The following is a 15,582-nucleotide window of genomic DNA, read 5'->3' on the forward strand; positions in this document are numbered from 1 at the left end:
AACACACACAACCCTCTCTGAACATATGCAGTTTTGCTTTTGAAACTCAAATCATAGCATTATCATGACTGCGGAAATAAATTTGAGTTTGCTTCTGCACCTGCTGTTCTCTGGGTGGTCATTTGGACAGACACACACACCTCTGGACTGTGGGGCCCTAAATTATGGCCCCCAAGGCAGAGCCTTAGTGGCACCACTTTCCAGATTCACGGTTATGGGGCAGTCTTGGATAGGAAGTTACGGTTTCAGGCAGGAACCTTTCCATCTGGAGATGCTGGGGATTGATCCTGGGACCTTCTGCATGCAAAGCATATGCTCTACCTCTGAGCCACAGCCCCTAACCTCCCCTCCCCTCCAGAGAACTGAATGTAGAGTAGATAATAGAATGGAGGATGTATTTCACCCTAGTTTCTACAGCTCTGATCCCTCTTCCTATCTGTGCTGGAAGGATGGTCTTGGCTCCAAGGCATGCTCTTATCATCACCTCACAAGTTCAAGGGGAAAAGTTTTCAGGTTGGAAAGGAGTTCCTGAGCCAAGCCATGGCCCATGGCCCACCTGAAGGTGTAGGCAACCTGGTGCCATCTAGATGTTTCAGACTACAACTCCCATAGCCCAGACCATTGGGCTCCATGCTGGATGGGGGGTATGGGAATTGTAGTCCTAAAATCTGGTGGATAGTATACCAGGTTGTCTGAGGATAAAATGCTGCAACCTGGGCGCTATTATTTTATTATGCATTTTAAAGGTTTACATCATCAGCCTCTCCAATGTTTGCGAAGGCAACACACAAGGCAACCCCCCCCCCCACACAAAGTGGTAAATAAGAGAAAGGCCAGTAGCTCAGTTGTAGAGCACATGCTTTACCTACAGCAGGTCTCAGGTCCTTTCCCCAGTAAGGTTTTTTTTTAAAAGTCATCTTAATTTATTAAACAAAACATTATCTTCTAATCTGATTGCAGAATGGCAAGTTTACTGCTGACCAGATTTTTACCGCTTGGAAAAACTGGATTTGTAGAAGTCAGGCTCAAGGAATAACTCTTAATCACATTTTAATGTAATGGCCTAGAGAGATAGGGATGAAGTTACCTGTTGTTGTTTTTAAGGCCTTGTAGCTTAAATTGGAAAAAGTAACCCCCAGCAGCTAGTTCTCTGGTGGGAATAGACAAACCTACAGAAAAAGTGGGCCTTGCAGGAACTTCATCTTGACTTCTTCCATGGTTGAGAAGTTTGGACAGGAAAGAGGATGCTCAGGAGGAACGTCTTCCTGTGAAGCCTATTTTTCTCAGAGCCCCTGCTAGAGCTCATTAGGAGAACTTAAATTATCCACTCTTGCTAGAGCTGCACACGGATAGCCCTGGCGTGAGACCAGATGTTGCAGTGAATTCCTGCTTTCTCTCTCTGTCTCCCTGCAGGTGGCTCCTATGCCCATTATCAGGGTACAGAAGAAAGGGGTGAAGGCAGATGGGGCAATTCATCAAAGTCTTCTTCATCCACAGACTCTGAAGCAAGGAAGAGGAAGAGAAAAGATGTAAATACCTTGAATCTGTAGTTTGGAGTTTGATGCAATGGTCCTCACAGATCAATTTGGAGTCTTCCCCCTCCCCCGCCGACAATTAATTTCCCACTACTAGGGACCTTGATAAATGCAGCACTTGGTATATTCCCTCTGCCCTGTCACTGGAATCGATTGATGCCCAGCATTAGGCATGGCCAGTGTTATGATGGTGGAGTTCTGGGAGTTACCTTTGTTCAGCATACAACCTCAAAAAAAAAAAAAAAGAAAAAAAAAAAAGAAAAAAAGAAAAAAAAAGACATTTGCATCCAGGCATTCACCTTCCCCAACTTATGCAAAGTTCCCTCCATCAGCTTTGTAGCTGGGAGACCTAGCAGGATGGAGTACATAATATCAACAACCCCAAATGTAGGGTGACCATATGAAAAGGAGGACAAGGTTCCTGAACCTTTAACAGTTGTGATGAAGAGGGAATTTCAGCAAGTGTCATTTGCATGCATGCAGCACCTGATGAAATTCCTTCTTCATCACAACAGTGAAAGCTGCAGGAGTTATACTAGAGTGACCAGATACAAAAGAGGGCAGGGCTCCTGTAGCTTTCACTGTTGTGATGAAGCAGGAATTTCACCAGGTGATGGTGCTATATAAATAAATAATAATAATAATGTATACAAATGACACCCGCTGAAATTCTCTTTTCGTCACAACTGTTAAAGATACAGGAGCCCTGTCCTCCTTTTCATAGGGTCACCCTACCCAAATGGGGCTGCTGGGGGTTATGGACTGGGGAGAGTCTGGAGGTCTGTACTGAGGGAGACCTTGAGGTTCAAATTTGGTCCATGGGCCAGAGGTTCACCATATCTCGTGCACACCATCTTATATTGTATTTAATATTATGGTTTTATACTGTTGTTTTATACTTTGAATGGTTTTAATTTTTTTGAACTGCCCAGAGAGCTCCGGCTATTGGGCGGTATAGAAATGTAATAAATAAATGAATAAAAATAAAAAAGTCATGCTAGTCTGTTGAAGCAAAAAATAATAATGAAAAACCTAAAACAAAAACAAGAATTCTGTGAAAAGGGCCTTTAATACTATGCAACACTTACCTGGGAGTAAGCCACACTGACTACAGTGGCCTTGCTTCTGAGTAAACACACACAGGATTGCACTGCATCTGATTTCTTATGGGAGAAATGTTCTGAGGCCTAGCATCCACTTCATCAGCTTCATGAAGAAGATAACAGTTCATGTGGCATCTGGTAAAGGGGACTCCAGTCCACACAAGCTTCTACCACCGCAAAAGTCTTTAGGGTGCCACAAAGCTCTCTTTTGTTTTCAATAGGCAGTACCACCTACCACACAGATCAGTGCACATGTCCACCAGATGCTCTCACCACCACCAGAATTGACATGTCCTGTTAATGAGCTAAGTCCAGGAAGATCCCCTGGATGCACACGTACCCCTCAGCACTCCACCCTCCCCATCCTCCACCCAACACATGGTCATTCTTTAGAGCTATTGCCAAGGTGGGATGCGGCCACTTTCAGAGATGTATCCTGAACTTTTAATTGTGTTTTATTCTATTTAATTTTCATTGTGTCTCACTTTCATCAACCCCCCCTCAAAACAATAAAGAAGCCAGGATGCAATCCTATGTGTGCTTGGGAGATCTATCGATCTATTAAACGTGAGACTTACTCGCAAGTAAGTATGAATATGATCGGGCAGGGTTTTTTTAAAGCAAATTTTCCAACTGCACAAATGTCCTGTCAGACACCCTGCCCCTGCTCAAGCCAAACACATTCATAGAATCATAGACTCATAGAATAGCAGAATTGGAAGGGGCCTGCAAGGCCATCAAGTCCATTCCTCTGCTCAATGCAGGAATCCACCCTAAAGCATCCCTGACAGATGGTTGTCCAGCTGCCTCTTGAATGCCTCTAGTGTAGGAGAGCCCACAACCTCCCTAGGTAACTGATTCCATTGTCGTACTGCTCTAACAGTCAGGAAGTGACTGTTAGTTACTGAGAAGTTACTTCTCTTTCACAACCGGGCAAATTATCACCAACACTAGTGGCACCTTAAACTTAAAGACAGATTGACAGGGCCATACGGATACCCAGGAAGGATGGCCAACCAAGAGAAGTACACCACTGGTTGTCACCTACAGCCCTCAATTGAAACCACTGCAACGGATCATCAGTGAACTCTCTCTCTCTTGTAAGCCTTGGGAGGCAGGCCAGTCCTGGCCTACAGACAACCTCCCAACCTGAAGCAGATGCTAACCAGCAATAGTACACAGGACAGAGACACAGGCAGAGGGACCAGACTATGTAATAGACAAGTGCCAACTCTGCCCCCACATCTATTCAGGCAACACTGTCATGGGACCCAACAACACCAGTCACACCATCAAGGGCTCTTTCACCTGGATCCTTATGTAATTTGTGTTACATGCCACTCCTGACTTTGTCTATTGTTAAGTTCTTAATAAACGCATACACATAATACGTGTCTTATTTTTTTCACCACTTTTTTCAACTGCACATTATCAGATTTCCAACTGCCCATTTTCCCCCCAACTGCCCATTTTGTGTCCAACTGCACACTAAAAAAAACCCACCTGTGATTGGGTGGCACATCTCTAGGCCTTGAACTTGTACAGTTCAGATATAAGTATGCAGGTTTTAGTGAATCTAATTGCCCAATAACTAGTATGTAATTATTGATTGTATTTCTATGCCACCTTACTGAATGCAAGTATGATGGTTTACAAAAAGTTCAGTAAATAAAAACCATAATCAACTAAAAACCTAGTAAAATGTTAAAAAGAACATTAACCATTGTAACAACAGTTTAAAAAGCCAAGTTAAAAAGTCATCATGAGCCTCCTAGTTCCAATGTTCTCTCCGCAAGAATAGGAAACAGTGATGTCCTGCTTCAGTTGCTTCCTTTTGATGTATTTACTAATGAAGGAAAGGGCAGAATTTATGACCTTTGTCAAATGTAGAAGTCATTTGACTCCAATACATTATGTTCCTGGCTAACAGAGTGAGCACTAGTTTCCACCCACCCCTGAGAACAAAATGGTGAGCACGTCACACTTTTTGTAGTATGAAATTAATAAAACCAGAAGCTTAATTCAGGAAGATTGACCACATGTGCTTAGGTTTTTGCATTGACTGATACTGGCTTCCTCCAGTGGGCTGGTTCAGACAACACACTAAGCCATGGATAGGCCGCTAACCCTTTTGCAGCAAATGGTCACTGAGTGTGTTTGAACTGTGGTTATGTAGCCATCGTGGTTAGGAATGGTTCACTGACACGCTAAACCGTAATCTTTAGCTCAAAATGCTTAACCACCATGGCTTATCGTATCATCTGAATAGCGCCAATGTGTCATGAGTCTCCCCCAGTACAGTATTTCTGATTACAGCCTTGAAAGGCTGTGGGCTGTCTGCCCACCCCTGCACTTGCCAACCTACTGATAGAGAAGCAAAAGCAATTGCCTTGATGCTTGGGTTACCACCTCTCTCCTACCACTGTGCTTTTCACAGCTATAAAAGCAGGCAGTAATTCAAGAGGTTAAGTTATCCTATCACCGTATCTCTGTTCTGGGGAAGCTCTGTCTATTGAATTTCTGCCTGCCTTTCAACTAGGAAAAGGTGGCCTATTAGAAACAAGTAACCAATTCTTTGCAAAATGTTTGGATGCTTTTTAAAGAAATGTGGAACAATGCCAAAGGCATCAGTCCACTTTCCTTGAGGTGCCATAACTCAGGGGTAAAGCACATGCTTTGCGTTGATGCAGAAGGTTCTACACTCAGTTCCTGGCATCACCAGGTAGTTTTGGAAAGGCTCCTCTCCAAAACCCTGGAGATCTGCTGCCCATCAGTGTAGAGTTGTGGCCCTCCAGATGTTTTGCCTGTAACTCCCATGAGCCCTATCCAGCGTAGCCAATGGTGAGGGATCATGTGACTTGTAGGCCAAAACATCGGGAGAGACACAAGTGGCCCATCCCTGAGCTAGATGGACCAATGGTTCCTTGTAAGGCAACTTCCTACCTTCTTCATTTTATCTTCACTTCTGTTCTTCTCCATACCTGAACGTGCTCTTCCTTTTAGCCTTCTTTTCTTCATCCTTGATATTGTTGCTGTTTTCACCTTGTTAGCTAGATTCATTATTAATTCTTCATAAAAAATCTGTTTCTTTTACTTTTATTCATAATTTAAGATAGTACCTATGGTGGGGAAGGACTTAATGGTCTATCTTAGGCCTTAGCTAGACCTAAGGTTTATCCTGGGATCATCCCTGTTCATGTAAATGACACACAGGGGATTCAGAGAGCAGGCAGGGACGACCGCGGGATGATCCTGGGATAAAGCTTAGGTCTAGCTAAGGCCTGAGAGTACGATTTCCCTATTTTAAAATGTTTTTTTAAAATGTATGCTGTGGAGAATATGTTCCTTTTTATCTGTAAAAGCCAATAAAGGATTCCTTTCTTTGGAAGTCCATCACTCCTCTGATATTTTTCTTAATGTGTCCTCTTTTATTGATTTTAAATGATTGCCTGCACTCTCGCGTCTTCATCGGGAACCTCTTCTTCTTTTTATCCAACTTTTTGTGAGGCAGAGGTGTGTGTGTGTGAGAGAGAGAGAGAGAAAGAGAGAGAGAGAGCTGTCTTAAGCAAACCCACTGAAATGTGTGGCTAAGTACAAATCTGAACCCAACTCCAGCAGCTGTATCCACTGTCCAACTCCAGCAGCTGTATCCACTGGCTCTTATTTGGGAATAATGCTGATTGATATCAGTGGGTACTTTGAGAGTGTGTGTAACCCAGTAGCTAAGAGACTTAGGGCACAATCCTTTGTATGTTTAGACAGAAAAAGTCCTACAGCTTCTTGCATTCCCCAGTCAGCCATGCTAGCTGACTGGCTGGGAATACTGGAAGTTGTAGGACATTTTCTGCCTAAACATGCATAGGATTGCACCTTAAGGCTGCAATCCAATGCACAGTTACTCAGGAGGAAGCTCCACTGAATTCAATGGTGCTTCCTTTTTTAGCAGACATGTACAGGATTACACTGGGAGGCTGCAGTCCTATACAAACTTATCTGGGAGAAAGCCTCATTGAATTCAGTGGGTTAATTCTGACTAGACAAGCGTGAGATTGCATTGAACTATGAGCTTTCAATCAGGAGGTTCCTGATTCAGCTCCCACCTCTGCCATTAATTCACTATATAACCTTAAGCAAGCTGTTATCTGTCACTCTCAGTCTCCCCTCCCCGATCTAAAATATGAGGTATACTAATACTGGCTTCTTACAGAATTATTAGAAAGGTTACAACCAGATAATGCTTGTGAAATGTTTTGAAGGCACTGTACATACATTAAGTATTACATATTCCTAAAAATATCTTCCAGTGTGCATCCGTTATTTATAATGTAGAGAAGACATTTAGGGCTAGTAGACTCAGACTGCAACCCTATACACACCTGGGAATAAGTCCCATTGAAATCAATTATGTTTACTTCTGAGTAGATATATAGGATGCAACTGTAATGGTACCAATTGCCAAACTGAGCCTAAATAACTAAGGAAACATGTTCTGTTTAAAACATAGAATCATAGAATAGTAGAGTTGGAAGGGGCCTACAAGGCCATCGAGTCCAACCCCCTGCTCAATGCAGGAATCCACCTTAAAACATCCCTGACAGATGGTTGTCCAGCTGCCGCTTGAAGGCCTCTACTGTGGGAGAGCCCACGACCTCACTAGGTAACTGGTTCCATTGTCCCAAATCAATGGGACTTACATGCAGTGTTTAGGCTGGGAGTGCAAGTCAGGGCTGTTCACCTGTTACAACGTTCATACAGAGGAAGTGCTTCTGTGGGGGACAGACAGGTTTCAATGGACACAGGTCACCTGATTATACAGTGAAATGATGGTGGTGGTGGTGGTTTTTCTGACTGCGCTGTTAAAAGTTTCATGAGAGGCAGAAGTTCCGCAGGTGCAGCCTTTTCCTGTCAATGCACCTCCATGCTGGGAAAAACATTACACTTTGGTCAAATGCAGCTGTTCAAAGCACAGCAACTGCTGTCAGGACAAAATAGGTGGTAACTCTATTGTAGTTCCAGCTGAAAATTCTCAGGCAGAGGGGAAACACCATAGAAAAGGGACTGATGCTCTCCTTTCACGTGCCACATTAATTTACATGTTAGTTCCTATTCCAGCTGCTGTGCAAACCTCTTATTGTTCTCCCACTTGTTGCTGCTTGTGTGGAAAGTGATGTCTCGAGGCTTCAGCAGTTACGGGTGACGTCACCAGTGCAGCCGTTCGTGAAATACTGCTGTCCTACTATGAACCTTCCAGAGTTTGGGAAGCAGGTGCCCATGAGGGAATCCCTATAAATAACCACCTTCAATCTCCATTGGGAAGTGGCACAAGCAAGGAAGGCTCTCATTCTCTGGCACAGAAAGGACAGATGATAGCCACAGCCTCACATCGAAAGGCAAGTTCCTAACTCATTTGGAACTTGCTAGTTCCTGCACATCTGTAATGGTTACCCCCTCCCATCCTGTTTCAGGAAAACAACACATATAATTTTATAATTTATCTATTCAGTTACATTATATGTGTAAATTATATATAACATATTGTATAAACAGGGAATAAAGCAAAGGAATATTTTATATCCCTGACACCCAAACCCCTAAAATGGGATTCCAAACCATTTCAATTGCTGTGTCTCCATTTAAAAATAAAATATTATCCAGAGGAGTACACCCAATTATTTTCACCCATTGCCTGATCATCTTGAAAGCCTTTTACAGCAAATATTGGGTTGGGTGTAGAAGATGGGGATTGAGTAAAGGAAAAATATCAATCAAAGCTGCACTTGTATCAAATTAGCAGCTGCAGAAATATATATGAAATCATAGGGAAATAAATACATTTAAACATTGGAAAACAGGATTATAGTGTTAGTCTGGAGAAGTTACCACCACATGCAGTTCTCACTGAGAAGGTAGTAACAAAACAGGACATTCACAAAAGAAGCATGACATTTCAGCCCCAAATATTTGAATGTCAAAATTAAAGAGAGAACAAACATCAAGGGGACTAAATGTTAACACAATGAGAAAAAGCCAGTTTCTTCACTTCAAGCCTCTCTTGCGTTTCATAGTAAAAATTGGATGCAAATATCCTAAAAAGACTAATGACATTTCACAGGTAATGCAATTTAGAAAGAAACACTTCCATGTTTTCTTTTCCAACAATGTGCATTTTTGTAAACTGCTATAAATTGCAATTCAAAAGCACTGATCTCGCCATCCCCAATCATTTTTTATACTGATCAAATGAATGCAGATACTCCCATTTGGGAGGGGCGACATGACATTTCACTTGGCAGTTCTAAACAGGTCACGGACCTTTCACAGACCCTAAGGCAGTGGGAGGGAGCGCTTTACGAAACCGTGTAACCAAATCAAACCAATGGTTACCCCCTTTCAAAACCATTGGAATGGTTTGCACAATGCTTATTCACATAGCAGCAGAGAAACTGAAAGGATGGTCATCCAATGGAAATGTCTTTTCCTTTGTTTGAACTTAACACAGAGCTCCAAAAATACTAGAAAACAATTACATCTGGGAACGGCAAAACCCCAAGCAAACACTGTACATAGATATATCTGCAGAACAGGTACATTAGAGACAGAGATGTGCTTAGATGTTTAAAAGCAGCTATGCAGGCAATATGGAATTGTATATGGACATTTATGGGAGATGTTGCTTTGTTTGAAGCCATAGGCACAAAGACACAACATGGCTGCCCTGGAGATGACCTATTGCTTTCAAGTTGCTTGAACACATCAGAATTTCCATTGTTAGGGTTGATTAATTGAAACTGATAAGTTACCATGAATAAAGATTGTTTTTCTGTTTAATGTGGTGGGCCTGATTTGGTAAATGCTTCATTCATGTAGCCTTGCAGCGCAGCATATGGGCAAGATTCATTCAGTATCGCAAACATACACAATTTATTATGCTTGTATGGTCACAGCGAAAAGGGACTTTCTAGTTTAATGTCAAAGTCTGAATGAAAAATTCCATTTAAAGAGTCACTAGTAATGTTACGTGTGAGTTTTGTCATTCAGCCTGGCTTTTAGCTCCTAGCACATTTCAAACCACTGGGAAAATATAAAAAGTTAAATCCAAGGAAGAAGCAGATGAGAGAGTTAAGGGGACATCGGCTTTCTTTCAAGAACAAGCAAACAATTTATCTGAAATGTTTGTAGACACCTATGACAAAGGCACTTGTTGTGGCCTGGTGCCACCCCATGTCACACACTGCTGATAAAGTTATCACTATAATGTTTCAATAAGATACTGTCACCGCAGCTCTGGGATCTGACATTCCAATGCCTTTTGCTGGACGAAAGAGACCAGTTTATGTAATAAATAAGCTATTTTAAGAAAGAAAAATCAGAAACCCAAGCTCTATAAATTCTTCAGTCTCCACGCTACTATCATGTCAGGAGTGAAATGCCCGTTTGAAGTTCAGCTGATTTCACGACAACTTTTAAAAATTAAAGAAGGTTTGAATCAATAAACACAACAAAACTAGCCAGTATTGAATGGGATCCAAAAGAAATCCCACACAGCCTATGTCTTACGGCTGTTCTTAAACTCTCAGAAAACTTTGGCAAAGTACTGAAAGGCTTATTTTGACACAAGTTACATATAGATAAATTCACCTTCCCATTTGCTGGTGCGATCCCCTTTTGTAGTGGATGTTGAGCTGTCCTGTAATAGCTGGTTTGATGCTCCCCTTTGGTCAACAAAGGTCATGGGGGGCGGTATTGTGGAGTGCTGGGGGCAAAACACTCATGGAAGAACTTTCACTAAGGGCGCAATCCTGTGCATGTTTAGACAAGGGAGGGGGTGAATCCTGGCTGGGGAATGCTGAGAGTTGCAGGACTTTTTCTGTTTAAACTTGCATAAGATTGAGCCCTAAATCATTTAATACATGTGCACGGATTAGTAACTCTAATGAAAATTAATGACCCAAAATACAAAATCAAAGGGTGCTAGTCGTTCAATTTATAATAAATAGTGCCTAAGAAATAGCAGCAAAAGAACAAGTGGGATCTTCAACAAAATGTTACAGTGTAGAGTGCTCCTGTTCAGGCTTCCAGCCAACAGTCATGCCCTTCTCCAGTATACTCCATCGTCTCTGTCTTTCCCTGCTGACAGTCAGTCAGCATTCTGTGCCCACTGAGCATGCTCAGTCCTCACTGGGCTGTGTTTTGGTCCATTCCCCCACCACCATTCTGATTTGTTTTTGTAAACTTCTGAAAACCTTGGAGTTTCTCCAAGCTTGCTGATTACCTGCCACTTGCATATGGATGGTGCCTAGGGTGACCATATGAAAAGGAGGACAGGGATCCTGTATCTTTAACAGTTGTATTGAAAAGGGAATTTCAGCAGGTGTCATTTGTATATGTGGAGAACCTGGTGAAATTTCCTCTCCATCACACAGTTAAAGCTGCAGGTGCCCTGCCCCCTTTTAAATCTGGTCACTCTAGTATAGCTCCTGCAGTTTTAACTGTTGTGATGAACAAGGAATCTCACCAGGTTCTCCATATATACAAATGAGACCTGCTGAAATTCCCTTTTCTATGCAACTGTTAAAGATACAAGAGCCCTGTTCTCCTTTTCATATAGTCACCCTAATCATGCCATTTTGGCTACTTAAGGATCCACACTGGAGAATAAATTTCAGCAACCCATCACACTCCAGCAAAGCCTTCCCCAATCTGGTGCTCTCCAGATGTTTTGGATTCAGTGCCCATCAATCACAGCCCAGCATGGCCAATAGTCAGGAATTCTGAGAGTTGTGGACCAAAACATCTGAGGGGGGAGGGGAAATGCCAGATTAGGGAAGGCTGCTCTAGAGTAATCAAGAAAGAGAACCCAGGGTAGCACTACGCAGATAGGTGCTGGCTTGCTTTTGTGGGTTCTCCTTTCAATTCTATGGAACGTACACCAGATCTCAATGGAGTTAAGTTTCGATCTCATCTGCATCTACTAGGGATTGCTAATCACTAATTCTACCTCTCATTTACTCCACACTGATTCAGACCTCTTCCCATTAAAATAATGATTGTAAAAAGATATTCTCTCGAATCAGAGAAAACCCAGGCCTCTGGCCCAACCCTGGGGGTGGGGGTGGGGGTGGGGGTGGGGGTGGGGGTGGGGAACATATAAGCTCCCACCTCCATTTAAGGCCCAGAGCTACACCAAGCAGGATATTGCACTATGAAAGCTGTATATAAAAGACAGGAGCCACACTACTGCTTTATAGCAGTATTGAAGTGCACTGACAACTGTTGGGGCCCATTGACACATGCCATAGACCGCTTTCGTAGTGCAATATCCTGCTTGATATAGATTAGGCCTATGTCTGGTTCAATAAGAGTTCAAGGGGATAGCTGGTTTACAATACTCCAACAGCCTACCGAAAGTTCAAGAAAAACATCAGACCATAAAATGAGCCATGCTGGATCAAACCAAAGGCATATCTAATCCAGCATGCTGTTTCACACCGTGGCCATCCAAATCCGGGAAGCCCACAAGCAGGAGATTATGGAAATAGCCCTCTTTCACTGTTGCTTGCCAGCAGCTGGTATTGAGAAGTGTGCTGCCTCTGATCTTGGAGAAAGCATATAGTCATCCTTACTAGTAGCCATTAATAGCCTTCTGCTCCATGAATTTGTCCAGGGCCTGTCTTCACGGCACCAGGTTTGTGCTGCCTCTCTCCTCAACCCCATACTTTCTCTCCTTCAAGGTGGCATTGGGACTAGGAGGGAGTGCGGGGCTTCTGGGCGGCCATCTGGGTCCCAGAGTCGCCCTCACCCTCTTCCTGGTGGAAGGCGACCAGTCACCCCAGACTGGTGGCAGAGTGACATTACATGGAGGAAGAACCATGTTGACGTCGCTTCCTTTGAAAAAGTCAGGGTAAATCCCCGACTTTTTCAAAATGCAGCATTGAGGGGTAAGCCCTGCAGTAGCTGTGAACCTATACCTTCTTTGTCTAATTGATGGGGGCAGATCCACAGTTCCCGCAGGGTTTTCCCTGCATATAGATAACTAAAACCAATGAGAGCTTCCTATTTTATGATCCAGCCAAAGCCAAGCACCCTGAAGTTCCACTGGTTCCAATAAGAAAGAAGCTGAACTCTCTTACACATGTCACAGAGACTTAAAAGTAAGTAACTGTTGTTAGACCATTGATTGATTGACTGATTGATTTGTTGCATTTATATTTATTTTTTACCTTTATATCCCATCTTTTTTCCTCCTCAAGGAACCCTAGGTGGCTTACGTGGTCCTTCTCCTCCTCTCCATTTTATCCTCACAACAGCAACACTGTGAGGTAGGTTGGGCATAGAGTCTGTGACTGGCCCAAAGTCACCCCAGTAAGCTTCCATGGCTGAGTGGGGACTAGAACCTGGATCTCTTGACTCCCAGTCCAACACTCTAGCCTCTGCACCACACAGGCTCTCAGATCACGAATTTACTTTTCCCCAATCTTCAATGTTGCATTTTTCTTCTGTTTTAACCAACTAAAAACATTCCAATGATCTGAACAATGATCAATTGATAAATCATCCCATCATGATACTTTAAACTTTTATACTTCAAAGGAATGACAATGACATATGGATTTTAAATTTATTTTAAAAAAACTCCTTGTCATTATGGCCTTTACTGGAACTGTCTGTTAAATCTGACCTTCCTCTTAACCCCTTCTTCTTGGGCTGACAAAGTTATTTGAAATCGAAACAAACATTGTAATCTATCAGAATAACTGAGGTAGCTTCTGTGCATCAGATATTTCTGTTTGAGCTTTCTCTTGACAAGCCACGCAAAGAGACACTGTTCCTCAACAGTTTTATCTGAGGGATTCGTGTCTTTCTTGCTCATTAAGACCGTCTCTGAAGATTACAAAGCAAATAGTGCCTTGCTACCAGACTGTGAGAAAAGTCTTCTTGAGTACATAATATCACACAATGAGAGGTCTTCGATGCTACCCTGTTTTATCACTGCTCAACGAGAGATAATAAAGGCCCAAGAAGGATGAAATGGAGGAAAGAAGAACAATCAAGCCAGTTGAAAAGGCCTGAGTAGCTACGAGAACAACCAAACAGCCCCATTAAGGGTTTCCCAAGGGGCCATAGGATATGACAGATTTCCCCCTCTGAGGAGAGAGAAAGAGGTCCGCCTTCAGAGGGGCAGGTCTGAGTACAGATTCTACTTGCACATCTCCAAATAGCCACCACAGAAACATCTGTGGTGGCTTCGTCTCCTGTTAAGTACCTCAGGGAGGGGGGGAAAGAAGCACATTGGGGCTGTACTGGTAGGTGGGAGGGAGAAGCTGTTGATCTACAGGAACCTCCCCCCCCCACCCCCCAGCCCTCAACTAAACCTGAACACAGAGAACTGCTTTGGTTCTCTCTCTTGGATTCTTATTTATTTCTCTGGCTCTCATCTTCTCCTCTTGACTCCTTAACTTTTAAATAGTGTCAAATTGAACTCTCTTATTCCTGTGCAGCCCAGCAATAGTCCTAACTGATATCAACCTGGAATGGTTATAATGTTAGCTTTTGTACAGAGCCTTGTGTACTCTTTGTGGAATGTCAGAATTTGAAGTTGTTGGTTTTTGGTTTTTTTAAACAAAGCTTACCTGCTTCCAACATAGGGCCTGTTCAGATGACACACTAAGCCATGGTTAGACCGATGACCCTTCTGCAGCAAATGGTTAGTGAGCATGTTTAAAGTGTGGTTAAGTAGCCACCAATGGTTAGGAGTGGTTCACAAGACACACTAAGCTATAATGTTTAGCTCAAGATACTTAACCACTGTGGTTTAGCGTGACGTCTGAACAGGGTCATAGTTGGGAACAGACAACATATGTTTGGACATATTCCCCACCCTCCACCCTGATGAAGCATCTGTAATACAGTTTTGTTAGCAGGAGAGAAAACAGAAAGATATAATAATTAACAGTAAAAGTAGATAGCTTATGACAGATATAATTAAATACCATTACTTACCGCCCTCATACGCTCTGGGAATTTCAATTGTAACTGGAATTTTACTGAGATCAAAATTTTCGTCTGTCTCTATGGCTGTCTGAGAACTTATGGATATCTGGGAACTAATATCTGGCTGAAGATGAAATAGTTCCTTTTTAAAAAAATCACCCAAAGGTCACTGTATAAACTAAGTTACAGAAAATATTAAACTACATCTATGGCTGACCAATATTAAACTACGTATGGTTGAACAATGTGGTAGCATGAATACACATTACAGCTGGGGTGCAGAGTCACTTTCATCCTAAGGTCGTCAGAAGAGACCTTAAAACATGGCTTTAACCATGGTGACTATGGGCTTTGCTAGACCAGGGGTTCGCCCGGGCTGACACCCGGGCTTACCCCTGTGCATCCAGATTACGCACAGGGGCTCCCGGGATCAGGCAGGGGTCAACCCTCCCTGGCCCCGGGGTAACGGGCACCACTTTGGGCCCGGTATTTCCGCAGTCCCGGGCTGAGGCCAGGACTGTGGAAGGTCTAGCTTGTTCTGCAGCTTTTCCCGGCTACGGCGCTTACTCGCACGTAGCTGGGAGAAGTCGCGCACGGGGCCCAGCTCCCCATCAGGGCAGGGAGAGAGATTGGAGCCAGGGGCGGGGGGGATTGGAGTCGGGGGTAGGGGGAGAGATCGGAGCTGGGGGCGGGGGGGGGATCGGAGTCAGGGAGATTGGGGAGGGGGAGATTGGAGCCAGGGGGGAGCTCAGGGGGAGCGGGGAGAACGATTTTTTTAAAAAAAACTTACCTAAGCACATTTATTTATTTATTTATTTATTACACTTTTATACCGCCCAATAGCCGAAGCTCTCTGGGCAGTTCACAAAAATTAAAACCACAATAAAACACCCAACAGGTTAAAACACAATGAGTGTTCGTGCGCATCTGGCTCCTTTAAAAATAAAAAAATG

General features: G+C 43.2%; 1 protein-coding gene across 1 annotated transcript in view; it reads right to left on the reverse strand.

Moving 5' to 3' along the window:
- Positions 1-1,298: 1,298 nt before the first annotated feature.
- Positions 1,299-15,582, reverse strand: part of C1H10orf67 (chromosome 1 C10orf67 homolog) — a 58,078-nt gene continuing 43,794 nt past the window's right edge. Inside the window, exons 15-16 of the mRNA XM_063121378.1 lie at positions 14,639-14,753; positions 1,299-1,500 (exon numbers count right to left, since the gene is read on the reverse strand). Coding sequence (XP_062977448.1) covers positions 1,433-1,500; positions 14,639-14,753 — 183 coding nt within the window. The 3' untranslated portion in view covers positions 1,299-1,432. The remainder of the gene's footprint in view (positions 1,501-14,638; positions 14,754-15,582) is intronic.

The sequence above is a fragment of the Elgaria multicarinata genome, chromosome 1 (genome assembly GCF_023053635.1).
Source record: "Elgaria multicarinata webbii isolate HBS135686 ecotype San Diego chromosome 1, rElgMul1.1.pri, whole genome shotgun sequence".
In the NCBI taxonomy this organism is placed as follows: Eukaryota; Metazoa; Chordata; class Lepidosauria; order Squamata; family Anguidae; genus Elgaria; species Elgaria multicarinata.